Source organism: Mesoplodon densirostris, chromosome 19 (assembly GCF_025265405.1).
Source record: "Mesoplodon densirostris isolate mMesDen1 chromosome 19, mMesDen1 primary haplotype, whole genome shotgun sequence".
In the NCBI taxonomy this organism is placed as follows: domain Eukaryota; kingdom Metazoa; phylum Chordata; class Mammalia; order Artiodactyla; family Ziphiidae; genus Mesoplodon; species Mesoplodon densirostris.
In genome coordinates, this window is record NC_082679.1 from 65698566 (window position 1) to 65718507 (window position 19942).

The window sequence follows — 19942 nt, forward strand, 5'->3', positions numbered from 1 at the left end:
GTCTCTGGGGCCGACCTCTCTGTGGGGCCTGTGGCAGGGGCCTCTCCATCCTCCCTTCCTTCTTTCTCTCCTCCAGCCAGCACGTGGGGAGCCCCCCTGGGCTGGAGCCTGGGGTAGGAAACGCAGCAGCGGTGATGGCGCCCACCAGGCGGTGCAGTGCTGCGGTCAGGGTCCTCCCGCCTCTGAAGCCTGAGAGCTCTTGCTTCTCTGGCAGGAACCGACCGCCGAGAATCAGGAGTAGTGACCAGGGGGCTCTCGGGCCTGTGTCTACCCCGCAAAGCGGAGGCCCAAGGGAGGACGGGAGCCCTGCGAAGGCACAGGGTACCTGGGCCAAGGGGTGCTCCCAGGCAGCAGGGAGAATCCGGTCCACTCCTGCCGGCCCAGAGCAAGGGCAGAGGGAGGCTGTGGAGGCCGATGCCAGACGCTCAGGGGATGCTCCCTCGTCCTGGGTATGGTCAGGGTCACCTGCCCACCCTGCAGAGCACGGCTGCGCTCCTGCTGTGGAACCCTGTCTGTGTCTCCCAGTGTGCGGGTGCCCTGGCCGCGCTGGGTGGTCCGTGGTCGGCGGCCTGGGGGCTCTCCGGTGCCCCAGCCTCCACGGCTCTGCAGCCATCGCTTCCTGAGTCTTGCGCTTTGTCTGGCCGGTCGTCAGGGGCTGGAAGAGCAGGCAGCCTCCCCACAACGTGAGGGTCCCCTGGCCCCGGTGAGGTGGTTCCAGCTTCACGGTGTCCTCTGCCGTCTCCCGTGAGGCCCTGGGGATGGGGTAGGGGGCTTTGTTTGCTGCGATGCTTCTTTTTGTGTGTCCCTCCTCCCAGCTGGCAAACTCTGCAAGCACGTGGTGTGGTCTCTCTTTTTTTTAAATTTAGTTACTGAGGTGTAGTTGTCTCTTTATTTATTGTTTCAATTTGCTCACTTACGTAAGAGCCAATGCCAGCCAGCAGAGACGGGTCCATTGACAGATACAGGCCACACTGCCATGTAACGCAGAGGTGGCCAGGCCTTACGTGGAATCCTCTTGTCTTGCAGAGGATGCAGACACCCACGTGGGGTGTGGGACAAGCTGGGGCAGGAGGACAGCGGCAGCGAGCGCCGCTTCCCTTTATCCCCTTAAAATCAGTTACTTCGTGTGGCCCACGTGCAAGCTGCCGCCCTGGACAGTGGGCTGATCTGTGGGTGCCTGTGCTCCCCCCACCACCCGCCTCTTCCGTGTTCCCTCTCGCCACTTCCCCTGTCGCTGCCATGGACCATGGATTGCTGCACGGACCATGGAGGTGGGGACGGGGACAGGGGCCCTGTGAGGCCTGGGCACGCTCTGCTCTGCGATGAGTGGTGGGGTGCTGTCCCCACAAAGGCACTCACTTCAGACAAGCAGCTGACCATCGTCAGCCATGTACTTCTGCGTCTTAGGGTGAGGTGGGTCCACTACCTCTTTTCCAAGGGCCTGCTAGGAGGTGGCAGGACCCTAAATGAGGACTTTCACACGGGAAAGCGGGTCCAGTTGGCCCCCTGACGTGCCAGGTGAGCATCTAGAGAGCTTAGCCCCCCTGTGCCGCTTGCCTGCCCCCAAATGTGCTTTTAATGTCCCCCTGGAGCCACCCCGCCTCCTCTGTTGGCTTCATCCTCCGTGTTGTGAGGACCGGCTCCTGTCCTGGGGCTGGGCAGTGGGCAGTGAGCTACACAGCCCTCCCATCAGGACACATTGGGAGCGGGGCCTACGGCCCAAGAGGCACCGGGCCTTTGGGGACAGGCTCTGCGGTGTGTCCGGTCCCGCCCCTGCCCCGGTCCTGCCCCCTCACCTGGGCTCCCACACCTTCCGCCAGCTCAACTCCTCCTCCTTGGAGCTTGTGTCATGGTTCCACCGGGGACTTTACAGCAACTCCTGCCTCTGAGATGCTTTCAGATGAGGAAGCATGTGTTCTCACGCCGGCAGCTCTCGGGCACGACCCTGGCTGCCCAACGACAGAGTGGCCCTCGAACGAGGAGTACACGTGTCAGGTGCGGGTGCCCTGGGTCAACACGTTCCTATGCGCCCGAACGGGGTCCCCTGTGAGGACAGCCAGACTTTTCACTGCAGGGTGGATGGCAGGTGTGGTCTGAAGCCATGCAGTCGCCAGGAGTCCGGGTTCTGGATGCGTGCCTCGCCCCCTGCACCCAAGCTGGGTCCCCAGAGTACGGGGACTGCCCGCCCAGTCCCATGGATGGGTAGTGTAACTCCAAGTGGTTCTGAGGCATGGCAGCAGAAACCTGCAGCACCCTGGCTCTGCCTGTGACCTGGTGATACGCAGGATGGATTTTAGTCGAAGGCAGCGTTTATGGTTACGCACTGTTTAGGTTGTTTGTTATCAGAACTTCGAATCGGTGGTTCATGCTCCCCCTCCCCGAAGAAATGGAAAAGTGCCCTGTCTTTCTCTGGCATAAAGAAAATGGTGACGTGTCTTAGTTTCTTTATTTTAAAGATTTTTTTTTGAAGTGGACCATTTTTTTAAGTCTTTATTGCATTTGTTACAATATTGCTTCTGTTTTGGTTTTTTGGCTGTGAGGCATGTGGGATCTTAGCTCCCAGACCAGGGAACCCGCACCCCCTGTATTGCAAGGTGAAGTCCTAACCACTGGGCCGCCAGAGAAGTCCCATGTCTTAGTTTCTTGATACTTGCTTTCTGTAGACCAGAGACTCCCTGGCAGATCTGTACAAAAATTAGAATTGGTGGGTGGGTGTGTCTTTCTGGCATTGAACCCATGATGAGTGTATTAGATGAACCTAAGAACACGCTCAGGTGGAGTGTTGAGTGGAATTGTGCTGAGTAGGTGAGGGGTCTTGAGGGGATTCAGTTCAAAGAGTTGGTTTCGGTTCCAGAAGACCCTGACTGCTCTGCGTGTCTGTGGCCACAGAGCCTGCATGCCAGCAGCTCCTGTGCTCGGGGGCTGGTCTGTGTGCCACGGGAAGTGGCAGAGCAGTGTCCGTGGACAATGGTCATCCTTGTCCACCAAATCCACGTCCCATCTGTGGTGAGGCACAGCCCGATTTCAGAGATGCTAAACGTGAAAAAATGTTCCGTGGGGTTCAAAAGTTCGTATCTTGCATTTCATGCAACTTGCCTGGAAGAAGATTGTGAATATCTTTTCTTACTGTATGAAATCAGAAATCTAGGACTCAGTGCTGGGGGTGGGCAGGAAGTCCTCTCTGACTGGATGAGCTATGGTCCCTGCTTCTTGCCCACCATACAGGCCTGCTTGCATGCGGTCAGCACTCACCTGGCTGTGGGTCCAGCATGATGGAGGAATAAAGGGAGGGTCCACAGACGACAGGAGCTGGAGTGAACGCAGCACGGGGTTGGGTGATCGTGTCTGTAGATTAGCACACAGTAGGTATCGTCAGGACACAAGCACAAAATGATTTGAACAGGTGATGTGCAATACCAAGAATGCCTGCCCTGAGACAGAAGAGTGACTGTGATAAAAGGTCTCTGTAGGGCACCCAGTGCTGGGGAGTGCTGAGGAAGGGGACACAGGGATGTGGATTTCTAAGGTGGAATGGAACTCAGTTAGAACTGCCCATTTCTCCCTTCAGTTCTGTCAGTTTTTTTGCTTCATATAGTTTGATGGTTTGTCCTTAGGTGTGTGAATAAAGTCTATTTTCTCTGATATTAGTACAGCCACCCTGGTCTGTTTGGGTCGGTTGCTATTTGCAGGAATATCTTGATCCATCCTTTTACTTTCCATCCACCTGTGTCTCCAGATCTCAAGTGAGTTTCTTGTAGGCAGGCTATACAACTGACCCTTGAACAACATGGGTTTGCACAGGTCTACTTATATGTGGGGTTTTTTTCCAGTAAACATACACTACCGTATTACACGATCCACAGTTGGTTGAATCCATGAATGTGGAACCACAGATACAGAGGGCTGACTCTAAAGTTATATGCAGATTTTCAAGTGTGTGGTGAGTCTCTGCCCATAACCCCCACATTGCTCAAGGGTCTACTGTCGGTGGATCATGGATTTTTATCCATTCCACCAATCTGGCTTTAGACTGGAGAATTTAATCCATTTACGTTTAAAGTAATTACTGATAAGGATGGACTGACTTCTGCTATTTGTGTTCTATGTGCCATGTAGCTTTTTTTGGTCCCTAATTTCCTGCATTACTGTCTTCTTTTGTGTTTAGTTGATTTTTTGTAGTGAAATGTTTAAATTCCTTTCTCATTTCCTCTTGTGTATTTTCTCCCGCTAATTTCTTTGTGGTTGCCCCAAGGATGACATTTATCATTCTAAACATGTTAACCCTAATTTGGATTTACACCAGCTTAACTTTAATAACATGCGAAAACCTGCTCCCTTACAGTTCCGTCTTTACCCCTTTCAGCTGTTGATATCACAAGATTACCTCTTTATACATTCTGTGCCCTAAAACATAAATTAATTCTTTTCAATGTATTAGTCTCCTAAATTATGTAGAAAACAAGATTTGGAGTTACAAACCAGAGTTTGTAATACTAGTTTTTACACTGATAATTTTTTAAATGTGTTAGTCTCCTAAATCATGTAGAAAACAATGTGTAATAGTGCATGTATGTACTTCTGTTGAGATCTTTGTTTCTCCATACAGCTTCAGTGTACTGACTAGGTGCTTTCTTTTAACCTGCAGGACTCATTTGAGCATTTCTTGCAGGGCAGGTCTAGTGGTCACAGACTTCCTCAGCTTTTGTTTATCTGGAAATGTCTTAATTTCTCCCTCACTTTTTTTTTTTTTTTTTTTTTGCGGTACGCGGGCCTCTCACCGTTGTGGCCTCTCCCGTTGCGGAGCACAGGCTCCGGACGCGCAGGCTCAGCGGCCATGGCTCACGGACCCAGCCACTCCGCGGCATGTGGGATCCTCCCAGGCGGGGGCACGAACCCGTGTCCCCTGCATCGGCAGGCAGACTCTCAACCACTGCGCCACCAGAGAAGCCCTCTCCCTCACTTTTGAAGAACATTTCTAGTGGATATCGGATTCTTTGCTAACCTTTTTTTTCTTTTAGCACTTTGAATATATGGGTGCACTGCTTCTGGCTTCCAAAGTTCTGATGAGAAATCTGCTGACATAATCTTATTGAAGATCTGCGTCCATTTTGCCCACCCTGGCTTCCAAAGTCTGTGTGCAAGCTGCTCTAGGAATACATGCACAGCTGCCTGCGGGGGCAGGGGGAGTGGTAGCTGCTACAGTGCTAAGAGCTGAAAATGACCAAAATTAACCACAGTTTACCCTCCAAGCCTTCCCCTGGAAGTTGCAAGCCTTCAACAGACTCCAGGTTTCAAGAATAGTTACATCAGACAGACCCTGCCTGTGCAGTTGCTGTCCAGGTGGGAGCTGGATTCCTGGTGTTTCTTGCTCTCCCCACTTCCCCTCCGGTTCCTTTCTTACTGTTGGGTTTCAAGAGTTCTTTGTCGGATATGTGACTGGCCAATATTTCCTCCCAGTTTGTGGCTTGTCTTTACATTGTCTTGTATTTCATGAACCAGAAGTTGTTAATTGTCGTGAGGTCTAATTTCTCTCTTTCTCTTACTTTTATGGATCATGCTTTTGGTGTTATCTCTAACTCCAGGTTACAAAGGTTTTCTCCCGAAAGTTTTATACTTTTACAGTTTACATTTATATCTATTGTGCATTTTGGTGAATTTTTGCATTATATATGAAATTTAGTTGGAGCTTATTTTTTTCCATATCCAGTTGTTCAAATACTGTTTGCTGAAAAGACTACCCTTTCTTCTTTGCAATTTTGTCAAAAATCAATTTTACATATTTCAGCAGGTTCATATATAGATTATATATTCTCTTCCACTGATACGTGTGTCTGTTCCTTTGCAATACAGCAGTCTTGACTACTGTGGCTTTATAGTAAGCCTCAGAATTATAGTGTTTATTCTACAGACTTTATTCTTGTTCAGTTTTTTTTTTTTTTTTTGGTTATTCTAGTTCTTTTGCTTGCTCATACCAATTTTAGAAATACCTTGTCTGTTTCTACAAAAACTCCTTTGGGTTCTTGGTCAAAGTTGCATTAAACCTATGGATCAATTTGGGAAGAATTAATGTCTTTACCTTGATGACTCTTTCCATCCATGAACATGGTGCCCCTCTCCATTTACTTAGGTCTGCTTTGGGGCGGGGTGTGGGGGAGTGTATGTGTGAGATTTTCAGCATGCTGATCCTGAACATGTTCTGCTAGGTTTATACCTAAGTATTTCTTCTTTTCTCCATCTCTTTCTCCTCCTCTTCCTCTTTTTTTTCAACGATTGTAAATGTAGAATTTTTTGGTTTTTTGTTTCTAATTGTTTATCACTAGTGTATAGGAATACAGTTGATTCTAGTGTATTGACTTTGTATCCTGTAGTAATCCTGGTAAATTTGTTTTTCAGTTTTAAGAGGATTTTTTTTAATTCCTTGAGATTTTCTACATACACAATTTTTTTCTGCAAATAGAACAGATTTATTTATTCTTTTCCAATCTGTATGCCTTTTATTTCTTTTTCTTGCCTAATTGTCCTGACTAGGATTGCCAGTATGATTCCAAATAGGAATAGTGACAGTGGATGTCCTTGTCCTATTTCCAATTTATGAGGAAAGTATTTGGTCTTTCACTATTAAGCATGACAGTAGCTATAGGCTTTTTGTAGATTCCATTCTATTTTTGATATGCTGAGAGGTTTTTTTTTAACATATAAATTTCTTTATTTATTTATATTTTATTTTTGGCTGCATTGGGTCTTCGTTGCTGCGTGGGCTTTCTCTAGTTGTGGCGAGCGGGGGCTACTCTTTGTTGTGGTGCATGGGCTTCTCATTGTGGTGGCTTCTCTTTTTGCACAGCACAGGCACTAGGCATGTGGGCTGCAGTAGTTGTGGCACATGGGCTCAGTAGTTGTGGCTCGCGGGCAAAGAGCACAGGCTCAGTAGTTGTAGCACACTGGCTTAGTTGCTCCATCTGTGGCATGTGGGCTCTTCCCGGACCAGGGCTTGAACCCATGTCCCCTGCATTGGTAGGCGGATTCTTAACCACTGTGCCACAAGGGAAGTCCGAGAGTGTTTTTTATCATGAATGGATTTTGGATATTTTCAGATGTCTTTTTTGCATTAATTGGGTTTTCTTCATTAGGCTGCTGATACGGTGGACTGCACAGATGATTTCCCTAGTGTTTCCAGGACAGACCCCACTTGGCCGTGGTGGGTCATTCTTTTTATTCAGTACTGGATTTGCTTTACTAACATTTTGTTGAGGATCTTTGCATCTCTGTTCATGAAGGATTTTGGTCTGTAGTTTTCTTTTCTTGCAAATTCTTTCTGATTTGGGCATCAAGGTAATGTAAGCATCATAAAGTTAGTTGGGAGGTGTTCCCTCCTCTTTTACTTTCTGGAAGAGATTGTATATAATTGGTGTTATGTATTTTATAGAATTTCCACTGAAACCGTCTGGGCCTGGAGGTTTCTTCTTTTGGAAGGTTTTAACTATGAATTCAGTTTCTTTAATAGTTAAAGAACTATTCAGGTCATCTATTGCATCTTGGGTGAGTTTTGGTAGATTGTGGTTTTTGAGAAATTGAATACTTTATGCGCATAGAGTTTTTCACAGTATTATTCCCTTATTGACCTTTTAATGTCTGCATAGTCTGAAGTGATACGCTTCCCACAACTCATGTTGATAATTTGTGTCTTCTATTTATTTTTTCTTTGTTATTCTTGCTAGAAGATTATCCCTTTTTAAAGTCTTTTTTCAAAGAATTCACTTCAGGATTCATTGATTTTCTCCATTATTTTTCTCTTTTCAATTTTTTTTCTTTTTTTAATTTTTGGCCGCAACCCGCAGCATGTGGGATCTTAGCTCCCTGGCCAGGGACCGAACCTGCACCGCTGCATTGGAAGGTGGAATCTTAACCACTGGACTTCCGGGGATGTCCCTCTTTTCAATTTTTACTGGTTTCAGTTTTTATCTTAATTGTTTCTTCTCTTCTGCTTGCTTTTGGCTTATTTTTCTCTTTTTCTAGTTTCTTAAGGTAAAACTTTAGGTTATTGATTTGAGATTTTTTTCTTTTTTTCTAATATATGCATTTAATGATATGAACTTCCCTCTAAACATTGCTTGAGCTTTACCCCTGAAATTTTGATATGTTGTTTTTTAATTTCATTCAGTTCAAAATATTTTCTAATTTTCTGATTTTCCTTAAGACTTCTTCTTGACTCATGGATAATTTAGAAGTATGTTGTTCAATTTTTCTGTTATTGATTTCCAGTTTAATTCCACTACAGTCAGAAAACATACTTGATATTATTTCAATTTTTTTATATTTGTTAAGCTGTGTTTTTTTGTTTTTTGTTTTTTTTGCATTACGCAGGCCTCGCACTGCTGTGGCCTCTCCCGTCGCGGAGCACAGGCTCCGGACGCGCAGGCCCAGCGGCCACCACCCACGGGCCCAGCCGCTCCGCAGCACGCGGGATCCTCCCAGACCGGGGTACGAACCTGTGTCCCCCGCATCAGCAGGCGGACTCTCAACCACTGCGCCACCAGGGAAGCCCATGTTAAGCTGTGTTTTATGGCCCAGAATGTGATCTTTCCTGGTGACTGTTCTAGTGCACTTGAACAGAGTGTGTATTCTGCTAGTTTTGGTTGGGGTGTAAATGTCAGTTAGATGAAGAAGGTTGATGGTGGTGTTCAGGTCTCTCAAAGCCATGCTGGTTTTCTGACTACTAGTTCAAGCACCAAGTGAGGAGTGTTGAATTCTCCAGTTATAATTATCTGTCTATTTCTCCTATCAGTTTGTTTTTTATAAATAAATTTATTTATTTATTTATTTATGGCTGCGTTGGGCCTTTGTTGTTGCACGCAGGCTTGTCTCTAGCTGTGGCGAGCGGGGGCTACTCTTCGTTGCGGTGCGTGGGCTTCTCACTGCGGTGACTTCTCTTGTTGTGGAGCATGGGCTCTAGGTGCACGGGCTTCAGTAGTTGTGGCTCACAGGCTCTAGAGCGCAGGCTCAGTAGTTGTGGCGCACGGGCTTAGTTGCTCTGCGGCATGTGGGATCCTCCTGGGCCCCGGCTCCAACCCATGTCCCCTGCATTGGCAGGTGGATTCTTAATCACTGCACCACCAGGGAGGCCCCCTCCTATCAGTTTTTTGTTTCATGAATTTTGAAAGTCTGTTGGTTGGTGAACACACACTTATAATTACTATGCCTTCTTGGTGAATTGACTTTTATCATCATGTAATGCTGCTGCTAACAGTCTGCTGTTAAGTTTATTTAGTTTGGTACTAATGTAGCCACTTCCATTTCTTTTGACTGATGTTTGTATGGTATATATTGTTCCATCCCTTTGCTTCTAAGCTACCATGTAACTGTATTTGAAATGAGGTTCTTACAGACAACACATAGTTGGATCATGTATGTTTTTTAATCTGATCTGAAGTTTGTCTTCTAATTGGCAAGTTTAGGCCGTGTGCATTTAATGTGACTATTGATATGTTTGAATTTAAGCCTCTCATTTGTTATTGGCTTACTGTTCAGTCCCTTGGTTTCTCATTGCTTGGCTTCCCTCTAACTGCCCTCTTTGGGGTCCATTTTTTAGTATTCCATTTTAATTTATCTGTTGAGGTTTTGAACACATGTCTTCTAGTTTTTTAGTAGTTGTTCTAGGGACTACAAAATACATACTTCACTTTTTGAAATCTACTTAGACTCAACATTTTGACACTTCCAGAAGAACACAGAACTCCTACTACTTGTACTGTCAAAGAAAAATTAATCATCACTCATGTTAAAGATGATGAGGCCGACTCAGGACCATCACGATGGGTGTAGGAGCCACTGCAGTGGGATTTGCAGAAGGGGAGAGAGATTGAGCTCAACTTCAGATACAGCGTTGGCAAGTGTGGGTTCACAGCCAAGGAGCAGGTGGAGTCATTGGATGGAAATTTGCTAAGAGGAAACATCAAAGGTCAGGGGGATTCTGGCTAAACCGACCTAACAGGATCTTTGAAAGCCAGGTGGTCAGACATCAACTGCGAGATGGTGGGGGATGAGGAACCCGGCCAGATATGAGGGTGAGCAGATATCAGGGCGGAGGGGCTCTCACTACACTGACTTAGCCGAGTTCTTGCTAAAACTGGAGGTTTTTTTAAAGGTTTTTTTTTTTTTTGCTTGTCTTTATGGAAATGAGGTTAGTGGGTTTTTTTTTTTAATGTTTTATTTATTTTATTTATTTATTTTTGGCTGCGTTTCTGTGCGCGGGCTTTCTTCTAGTTGCCACTAGTGGGGGCTGCTCTTCGTGGCAGTGCGTGGGCTTCTCATTGCTATGTCTTCTCTTGTTGCAGAGCATGGGCTCTAGGTGTGTGGGCTTCAGTAGTTGTGGCACACGGGCTCTAGAGTGCAGGCTCAGTAGTTGTGCGCATGGGCTTAGTTGCTCCGCAGCATGTGGGATCTTCCCGGACCAGGGCTTGAACCCGTGTCCCCTGCATTGGCAGGCGGATTCTCAATCACTGCGCCACCAGGGAAGTCCCCTAAAACTGGATTTTATAGTAAGTGCACACATGGGCCTAGAGGAGGTTCAGGAGCCTCACTACAGTTGGGTGGAGCAAAGGATCTTTGTCACCACTCTGTGGGTCACTTTGCCCTCTCCCTTTTAGGTTGTTGTTGTCATACATAATGTCTATGTATACGGTAAGCTCCATTAAACAATGTTATAATTTTTGCTTTCAATGGTCAAAAATATTTTTAAAGTACTCATGAGGAAAAGAATAGTCAGTTTTATTCAACCAGATATTTACCAGTTCTGTTGCTTTTTCTTTACTTCTGATCTTCCAGGTTCATTCTGGTGTCATTTCTGTTCTGACTGAACATTCTGTAGTAATTGTTTTAGGTCAGATCTGCTGACAACAAATTCTCTTCTTTCTTCATCTAAGGATGTCCTTACTTTATCTTCATTCCTGAAGGTTATTTTCACTGGATTTGGAATTCTGGGTTGACAGGTATTTCAACACTTAAAAATATATATATTATTCCACTTTTTTCTGGGCTCCATTGTTTCTGCTGAGAAGTCAGTAGTCGTTTGAATGCCTTTAAGTTATGCTCTGCTGTCAAGATTTTTGTCTTTCTTTTTAGTTTTCAGTGATTGGATTATGATGTATCTGGACTTGTATTTCTTTGGGCTTGTCCTGTTTGGGGTTCATGGAGCTTCTTGAATCTGTACATTAATGTATTTCACCAAACTTGAAGAGTTTTTTTTTTTTTTTTTTTTCTTTTTTTCTTTTTGCGGTATGTGGGCCTCTCACTGTTGTGGCCTCTCCCATTGCGGAGCACAGGCTCCGGATGCGCAGGCCCAGCGGCCATGGCTCATGGGCCCAGCCGCTCCGCGGCATATGGGATCCTCCCAGACCGAGGCACGAACCCGCATCCCCTGCACCGGCAGGCGGACTCTCAACCACTGCGCCACCAGGGAGGCCCGACATTTTGAATATTGTGTTATGAGACTGGATCTTGTTCACATCCAGTGGAGGATGTTGGTATTTTTGTTTTCCTATTATCTAGTTGACTTAAGTCTGCCAGTTCCAACCTGCCATCTCTGGGGCTGGTTTCCATGTCAGATTATTTTCACAGCCTTTGCCTTGCCATGTATACCTGAGGTGTGCCACCCCATGGCCAGGCTGACCTTGGCAGTGGAGGAGATAAAGGATGGCAGTGGAAAAAATGGTGAACTACAAATAAAGCCTGCAATTTAGTTGAAAAAACAAACACCTCCTCTGAGCAGGCTGATGGCAGGAACTCAGCTGGGTCCAGAACCTGCAGCCCGGTCCCCTTGGGTGACATCACTCCTGTGTGAGAACCAGGCTGATGAGTCGACAGCAAGGCTTGGGAACAGAGCTGCTGTGGGGCAGACTCTCCTCACCCTCTGCCTGCAGTGTCGGCCCCGGGGGCCTTCAGCTTGCCGTCCAGGCCTCAGACAAACAACTCAGACGATTTTACAGCACATCTCAAAGGGGCTCTGATTTTTTTAAAAAGAGGGGGATATTCTTTCCCCAGAAAAGTTTCTCCCAGGTGGGTGCTGATGAGCTGAACAGGCCTGTACGGTGCTTGATTTCGTGGGTCACAGTTACTGTCACCGTCAGCCACCCTTGTGAGCACGGAGCCAGCGCGGGTGCCCCTGGGGGCCTCGCTGGGCCCCGCGGCGTGTGGTGCTGCCCCGCCGTATCCTTTCCTGGAATCACAGACATCGACTCCGTGTCCTCTGACCCGCAGCCCCCTTCCCGCCCTCGCTGTGCTCCCAGCAGGGGAAACGCTGAGATCCCTGCTTCTTGACCACCTCACTCTCCTAGGCGCCCGGCTCTCCCTCCTTAACGGGCTGCCCTGTGGGCTCCCTTCCTACCTCGAGCTTCTCCAGCAGCCACGGCAGGTGTGGGCAGCTTGCCCTCTCCTCCCGTGTCCGCAGTCGGTCCAAGAAACACCCTGAAGACAGAGTTTCACGGGAGCGTGGCCCTTAGAGGTGGACAGGCAGGCAAATGGGGCCCAGCAGCAAGCTCTGGGGAAGGGAGGTGGACAGCCCCCCGGGCGGGGCAGGCGCGGAGGTGGCGGCCGGCGTGACCGAGGTGGGCACGGAAAGCTGCGTTTGCCGTCTTTCCCACCCAAGTGTCTAATTTCAGGAGAGCATGTGGGCCTCGGGAGGGGCGGGGGCAGGTGGAGACGTGCCCTGGAGGGGCGAGCTCTGACGCCCTCCTCTCTCTCCCGTTGCAGGTGACCCCAGGGTTTGAGGAGAAGGAGGGGGAACTCCTGGTCAGGGGGCCCTCTGTGTTCCGGGAATACTGGGACAAGCCGGAGGAAACAAAAACCGCCTTCACCTCGGACGGCTGGTTCAAAACAGGTAGGAGGGAGGGTCCAGAGGGGACGGGAGGGTCACCCGTGTGCCACCGCACCGGGACGTCCCCAGAATCCTCCCTGGCGGGCAGAGATGGGGTGGGGTACACTTTGTGCTCCCGTCTTAAAGGCTGCACCTCCCACACTGCACCCCAGCCCCCCTGAGGCCTCTAGAAGGAAGGTCCTGAGGCCATGACCCTCAGGGGGACTAGCAGCCCCCAGCCCTGTGGCCAGGCTCCCGTCCTGTCCCTTGGCCCAGCAGCCCTGCACGAGGTGGTCCCTCTGCCCCTCGTGGGTCAGGACTCCCCTTCCTGAGTGACCACTGCACTCCGCCTCCGAGACCCTCCTCGGTGCCCCGCCCTCCCCGCCGCCGCCCCCTGCTTTGTAGCCCCGCCCCCGTTTTCATAGAAGGGGGTTGGTTTGCACTTTGGTTTGGGTCCCTCGTTACTTGCCCTCTCCTCCCGTGTCCGCAGTCAGTCCAAGAAACACCCTGAAGACAGAGTTTCACGGGAGCCAGAGTTTCAGGTTACTACCTGCCCTGAAGCCTGCGCTGTCACCTGCTAGAGCGGCACGTGGAGCCAGAGCCCAGGGTCTGTGCGTGGGCAGGCAGGCGCCCACCCCCCAACCTCGGAGCCCTCTCACTGGACGCGCTCCCAGGGCCCGCTCTGAGGAGCCCCACCCCTTCTGTCCCCCACGCCCCCCTCCTCCTTGGTCCCAGCGGTCCCGTCGATGTGGACGATTCGGCAGGTACTGGGTGTATTCACGGTTGCAGCTGCATTGATTCACTGGTTTGTGTTCACACAGGACACACCGGAACAGCAGCTCGTGACAGCCGGAAGGTGGGGTTCTGGGGTTTCTCTTTTTCTTATTGCCTGTCTGTATTTCTAAAACTTTCGTACTGAAAATGCATTATTTCATAATAATAATCTTAAAGCAATATTTTCCGAAAAGGAAGGCCTGTTCCCCCGTCGTCCTGTGCTGGCCTCATAATTAGAAACGCACCTCTTGCCAGGTCTTCTGTGGACCACAGAGCTGAAGAGAAAGGCAGTGTGAGGGGGGCGGCCGTGACGGGGTGCCGGGCGCACCTGGGAGTGGGAAAGGAGGTGAGCAGTGGGTGTGTCCTCGGCCTGGTAACCCCTTGGGGAGCTGCTCCAGGCCGTTACCACACGCGTGTCTTCTCCACAGGCTCAGGCAGCACAGGTTAGTAAGGGCAGAAATCACCTCCAATCTGCTGCCGTCGTGGGCCTGAGGTCACCAGGTGACAGAGGCCACGTACAGACCCCCCAGCAGTCTCGGGGTGCTGGGGCTCTGCTGGGTGGGGCTTGAGGGGGAAGGGGCACATGAGGGGTTCTCCTGGGGGACCTCGGGGCTCCATTTTGGGCCCCCCCAGAGCAGAGGCCTGTGCCAGGAGCCCTGGCCAGCGCCAGCAGAGGGCTCTGTGGTTGAGGCCCAGGAGCCCGGGCCACCTGTCCGTGCAGCATATTCACACGCGCCCCGGCTTCCCTTTGTAAACTTCGCGTTCATAGGGGCCAGCCTGGTGGCAGCCATCCACTATTATTATCCTTCAAATGCAGTATTTAAGAGATACTACTTTTGAGCTAATCTTGCTTTTCTGTGGGTCCGTCCTGTAGCCCTCCGAGTGTCCTGACTTGGAAATCTGACTTCTTTGTGGCCATCCTGTTTCATTTAAAAATTCAGCTAAAGAACTGCAACTTATTTTTTTAAAGCACAGGAACCAAAGCCCTGTGGATTTTGCAGATAGCAGGGCTCGCGAAGTGCAGGGCAGTCAGCGGTACAACATTTCAGTCCCTCGTCGTGAGGAATATTTCAGTTGAAAGGAAGAGCTGCATTAATTATCGTAAAGAGATGTCTTTAGGAGAAAATGATTTTGAAATTCAGTTTAATTTCATTGTAATGCGCAGCAAACAGGAAGGGAGTCTGTGTGTTTAATTGGCTCTCGGGGGTGAGGCCTGGAAGCCGCGTGCCTTTGTCACAGGCCATTAGCGATACAGGCTGCATAATGAGCGCGGCAATCAGCTCACAGCTGCCGCTCCTGCCGGGCGAGCGTGGTATTAAATAGAAATCAGGATGAATTAAACTTAACCCTTTCCCTGGCCAGGCCTTCCTGCCACACAGACTGTGGCCCGGGCTGGGGAGGGGCCGCACCCCGCTGGCTTCTCCTCAGAGGCCTCCTCTGTGTCTGGACGAGGGGAAAGAGGCCTCCCTCGGCCATGCCAGCCATGGCCGCCCTCCCTGCCCTGCATGAAGCCTGGTTTCCGTCGCCAGGGAGCTCCTTGCCAGCCCCAGGGGTCCTGGCTGCAGCTCAGGCAGGAAACCAAAGCTCTCTATCCAGAAGCACCTCCAGCGGCGACCCTGGCCATGTTCCCCCTGAGCCCGCCAAGCTGGGGAGAATCCTCCACACGCACGTCGGCCAGCGCCGGCCGGGTGGGGAGAGGGCAGTGCCAGGACCCTCCCTGCTCAGGGCTTCTTCACCTTGACCCTGCGCACGGAGCTGAGGACACAGGGAGCTGCGCTATAGCTCCTCCTGCCCTCTGGATATGGTAGAAAGACCGTAACTGAACACGAGGAAACAGAAATGGTATCTCTGCCTTATTCTAAAGAAGATCTCCTTACACCGTTTACTGTTAGAAAGTGACGTAGTAAACTGCACACACCTAAGGACAAATCAACGCACTTGTAGAAGAAATTTAGGAAACTGGGGAGAAGGGCTGTGCGAAAATCCCGCAGAACGTTAACGGGGTATCTTGGTGCTGAGTTTACTCCCTTTTCTTTCTTCTCTAACGAGCACATGACCGTTATCAGGGGAAAACATAAAAGGCTATTTACGTAAGAAAAAAAGACTCAGTAGCAGGAAACAGGAGAGCCCTGGGGGCACACGTGGCCGAACTCTGCAGCCTCGGTGGAACGTGGAGTCCACTGAGAAAGTCGGTGAGCGCACGACGTGAGGGCCACCTGGGGCCGAGGGAGGGGGTCCCTGAGCCCGTCGCCCCAGTAGGAAAAACGAGCCACGGCCACGGGCGGATCGAGAGGAAGTGCAATTGGCCATAAAAATACGGAAAACGTTTTACTTCCTGGTGGTGAAAGAGCAAGTATGGAAACAGCCTCCTTCCACCAAATAGGCAGAGATTCTTCCGAAGTTGACACTTGGTGCTGTGAGGCAGGTGCTTGGCACCCGCGGGCGGGTTGTGTGTCAGGAGGGCTCCTGGGAATCCGTTCAAAGGACACGGGGTGCGGGGGGACGCGTATGATGTTTATAAAGTGGGAAATTGGAGTCCGTTGTTCTGCGCTGGGCTTGTGGCTGCCTCGTGGTGCATCCAGACCACAGAGGATCGTGAGCCTTTTGCAGCCACGACTCGCGTGATCCTGGCCTGAGGGAGCCCCTGCTGGCGTGCACCACACGTGTTTGTGGGGGGCCGTCATGCGGGTTTGCACTGCCAAGCACAGACGCTAGCTGCTGTCTCTGTGTGATTGTCACCTGTTCCTTTGTTTTCTCTCTGCCAGTGTTTCCTCAGTAAGCTTCGTTCCCTTACAGACACACAGAAGTATACAATCTTTCCAGTTCTCACGTGATGAAGGCCCCAGGGCGGACCCAGGCCTGAGCCCCGTCCTCTTGCCCAGCCTCTCACTCGGAGCCGCGCTGAGTTCTGATGTGGTTCTCCCGAAAGCAGTGCTTTTATTTTGACCAACAATAGTTAGGAATCAGGCAGCGTGTTGAAAGGAGGGGGCCCAGTGCTTCGTGTCAGGGGTGTGACGGCACGTGTAGCTGGAGGTGGTCGGCCCCTTCACGTCTGCTGACCGCGTACGACCAGAGCCCGGGGCAGGGCTCCCCAGGCCCCCAGGACGTGTGGTGTGGTCAGGCTGCCAAGTCCGCAGGCCCCTGCCTCCCCGCAGGGCTTGGGCTCTCTGTGGAGACGCCTTGTGAGCAGGAGGCCGGGGCTGCGTCGCGGTCCTGTCTGGTGGTCGTCCCTTTGTGTGTGTTTTACCCTTTGTTCCCCAGCGGTCGTCAAGAGCTGTTCCTCCATGTTCTTCTGAAACACCCGGCTTTGTTGGAGTTAAGTCTCCGAGGCACCTGGAACGGCTTCTGTGCGGACGGCGTGTCCCCATCCTGCGCGCTCCTGCTGGGCCTCTGCGCTGCCCTTTGTTTTTTGTTGTTGTTTGTTTTTCTGGGGTTTTTGTATTTTGGTTTTTTTTTTTTTTTTTTTTTGGCTGCACCAGGTCTTAGTTGTGGCGTGCAGGATCTTTAGTTGCGGCCTGTGGGATCTAGTCCCCAACCAGGGATCGAATCTGGGCCCCCGCATTGGGAGCGTGGAGTCGTAACTACCAGACTGCCAGGGAAGTCCCTACGCTGCCTTTTGGCCGCTGCGTCTGCCCTGGTCGGCCTCAGACCTCTGGGCAGAAGGTCTTTGTTTTTATCAAGGTCCCACGTGTGCAGCTGGAAGACTCCAGCGGTCTGTCTGGTTTGGGAAGAAGGACGCGTGGCCCTCTTACCCCAGCCGTGCCCATCTTGGCCACCTGGAGGCTGCCAGACACCTGTGGACACATCATCCAGGGTTGAGCCACGTGGGAGCCGCAGTGTTTCCCGAGGCGGGAGGGCTCATCTGTTCTGGCCTCCAGTCCTCCTGGGAGGCCCCCCTGTGCTTGCCACCCACGCCAGCGCACAGCTCCCGCTGGCCTCCTTTCTCCTCGTCGGCCGCGTTCCCCAGGAGCCTGCCGAGGCTGGGCGGGTGGGAGGTGAGCTCTGGAGAGCTCGTGTCTGCCAGTGTCTACGTCCTGGCTGGGCCGGGTACAGGAGTCTGGACTAGAAATCATCTTTACTGGTGTCAGGCTTCCATGTGTGCTGCCGGCTGCAGCTGCGTTATTCCTGGCGCATCGTGACCTTTCCTCTCTTGAGGTCCTAGAGAATCTTCCCTTTGCCCTGGGAGCCCTGAAGTCGATAGGCCACGCACCCTGGGGGGCTCTGGAGACCACGTCTTGTAATTCTGGGGGTTGATGGCTGATTTTCTCCCCTCTGATGCCCAGCAGGGGTCCGGGGGCTGAGAGCAGGAAGTGGGGGTGGGGGGCCCAGCCACTGCTGCTCAGGGCCCGTGGGCTCCCGTGTCGCCGTCCACCCTCCTCCGTCCGCAGAGAAGGACCGGCGGCCGTGCACTGAGGGCCGGTGCCCCTGCTCCGCGCTCGGCCCATCCTCGCCACCTCCTGCGGGGCGCCTGCCACCCTGGCCGCAACCCGCCTCACACAGCCTCCCTCCAGCCCGCGGGGTCTGTCCACTTGCTTTCCAGCTGCCAGTTTTCTCACCATCATGCCCTCTCCTGTCTCCCTGTGCACGGCTTTGTGCCTTGAAAACGACAGTTGCTGTTGATTTTATTTCGAGAGGGAGAGAACCAAGCTGTGTGCTCCGGCGAGGCTTCCGCTCTGGGAAGTTGTCGTGTCTTCGTCTTCCTTCTAGTGTCTTCCTTGGCCTTCTGCACAGCCATGTGTGAGGGGCACAGACCCGCTGGGGCCTTCTCCCTCCGTCTTCACGGGGCCTCTCCTGGGTCTTCCGTGACTCGAGCATCCCTCTGCGCCCCTCTTACGAGGGCGTGTGTGATCACACTGAGGCCACTGGGTAGTCCAGGGCGGTGCTGACATCTGTCGGCACGCCCTGCCTGACGGTGGTCCCGGGAAGCAGCAGGGCTCTCCCACGGGGCTTTTCCTCACTCGGCACACAGACCCCCAGACCTCCCCCGGGACGATGTCCGTGTGTCCTCAGCACCATCCCTACCACTGCGGTGCCGGCTTTTCTCAGAGAAGATCCTAAGTCTCGCTGCTCTTCATCAGGCTGGATGAGGGTCAGTATAAGAGCTGGTGACAGGAGACAGTGCAAGGAAGCCACCGTAACTGTGAGCTGGTGCGCGGGGAGGGGGCACCTGGAGATGCCACAGAAGTGATGTCTGAGCAGAGGGACAGCGAAGGGGGTTGGGCAGATGGAGAACCAGATGCCGCAGATGGGGTAGCGGGTGTGAGCACCCTGGGGTGAGGGCCGTGCCTGGGGGCCCTGCCGTCGGGCGTGTGGGTGCAGCTGTGGGAAACTCTCACCCTGACTTAAGTTGGTGTCACACAGAGCAAAGAGGGTGCAGCCGACATGGCCAGAGGTCCCGAAGCCATGTCAGCCTTGGTATGGGCAATGGGGGCGTCCCTGGCAGGACCAGGGCACAGGGCAGTGACCCCCACCCCCAACACCGCTGGGTCTCTGGCCGGCAGAGGCCTGGCTGGGCCATGGGTGCATTTAAGGGGCTGGTGTCCGGTGGTTGGGAAGCCGTCGGGAGACCCAGTGGCTGTCCACTGTGGAGGGGACATGGCCGGAGCCAGGGCTGCACAGCAGGAATGGGAGAGGGGCCCCGGCGGGCCTCATGGGATGGGGGCAGACTGCGTCCTGTCCCTGCGGCCTGCCTTGTATTCCACGCCTGCGTCCTTTCCCGCCAGCCGGCCACCTGCCCCAACACTCTGTCCGGAGACCACAGAGCCTCTCCTTCCTTCTGCTTCCCATCAGGCAGGAGGCCCCGCACCTGCAGGAGCCCAGCTCCTGCTGCATCACAGCCCACCGCAGCCAGCCAGGCAGTGCCATCCGTCTTGTTTAATAGGCTGGGGCGCCCCGCGTGGCAGGTCGCCAAGAGTGCGAGCTGACGGATGGGCCTCCTGCGTTGGACGGTGTGATGCATCATGAAGTATTGATGATTTATTCCAGCTAATCACCCGTGTGCAGCATGGGGTGTGTGAGAGCAGACGGTGAACCATCAGTGCAGCTCTCAGAGTGCGCGGTGGGCGTCCCCACGTGCACAGGCTCACATGTCCGTGCACACGTGTGTGTGTACGCTCACACTCAGCCCCACCCCCCCGACCGCAATGCCCTGTCTGGCATGCGGCCCCGGCCCTCGCTGACCTCGTCGCCCCCCCTCAGGTCTCTAGCGCCTCCTGAGGTGGGACCGCATGGGTCCTTAGCTGGGCAGGGCTCCCACCAGGACCACGTCCAGGAGAAGTGGGTGGGGAAGCCCCGGCGCTGAGCATGGCGGGTCGGGGTGGG

General features: G+C 52.1%; 1 protein-coding gene across 1 annotated transcript in view; it reads left to right on the forward strand.

Annotated features, from left to right (window-relative positions):
• Positions 1-19942, forward strand: part of ACSF3 (acyl-CoA synthetase family member 3) — a 59064-nt gene that overhangs the window by 34418 nt on the left and 4704 nt on the right. Inside the window, exon 7 of the mRNA XM_060084263.1 lies at positions 12745-12871. Coding sequence (XP_059940246.1) covers positions 12745-12871 — 127 coding nt within the window. The remainder of the gene's footprint in view (positions 1-12744; positions 12872-19942) is intronic.